The following is a 352-nucleotide window of genomic DNA, read 5'->3' as shown; positions in this document are numbered from 1 at the left end:
CCAGAGCCAGCAGCCACCTCCGGGAAGGCCCAGGGTGTCAAGCAGGGCCATCATGTCGGCCCCCGGGGAGGCCCTACACTCACAAAGTTGGCGGCGTCCATGATGCCATCCTCCACGGGGTGAGTGCAGTCCAGGGTGAACTTCAGCACCTGCTTCTTTTTTTTGCCACCTTTCGCTGCGGGCTTCTTCTGCAGTGGGGGGAAAGAGAGCGCCGTGAGGGACCGGCTCCAGGCAACGGGCCCGAGGGCAGCAGGGAAGAGGGAGGGGGCCGAGCTCCGCGCTGGGGGCAGAAGGAAGGGACCTGGGACGGGATGGGGACCGGGGACAGCGAGGAGAGGGAAGGGCCCCCCAC

At 67.0% G+C, this 352-nt stretch overlaps 1 protein-coding gene across 1 annotated transcript in view; it reads right to left on the bottom strand.

The window, feature by feature from the left end:
• RPL22 (ribosomal protein L22) overlaps positions 1 to 188 on the bottom strand; it is a gene marked incomplete at its 5' end in the record, with an annotated part of 2018 nt that extends 1830 nt beyond the window's left edge. Inside the window, one exon of the mRNA XM_010291407.1 lies at positions 84 to 188. Within this exon, the coding sequence (XP_010289709.1) occupies positions 84 to 188 (105 nt within the window). The remainder of the gene's footprint in view (positions 1 to 83) is intronic.
• Between the last annotated feature and the right edge of the window lie 164 nt (positions 189 to 352).

Source organism: Phaethon lepturus, unplaced genomic scaffold, assembly GCF_000687285.1.
Source record: "Phaethon lepturus isolate BGI_N335 unplaced genomic scaffold, ASM68728v1 scaffold30647, whole genome shotgun sequence".
Lineage (NCBI taxonomy): Eukaryota > Metazoa > Chordata > Aves > Phaethontiformes > Phaethontidae > Phaethon > Phaethon lepturus.
This window is presented reverse-complemented; position numbering and strand designations above follow the sequence as displayed.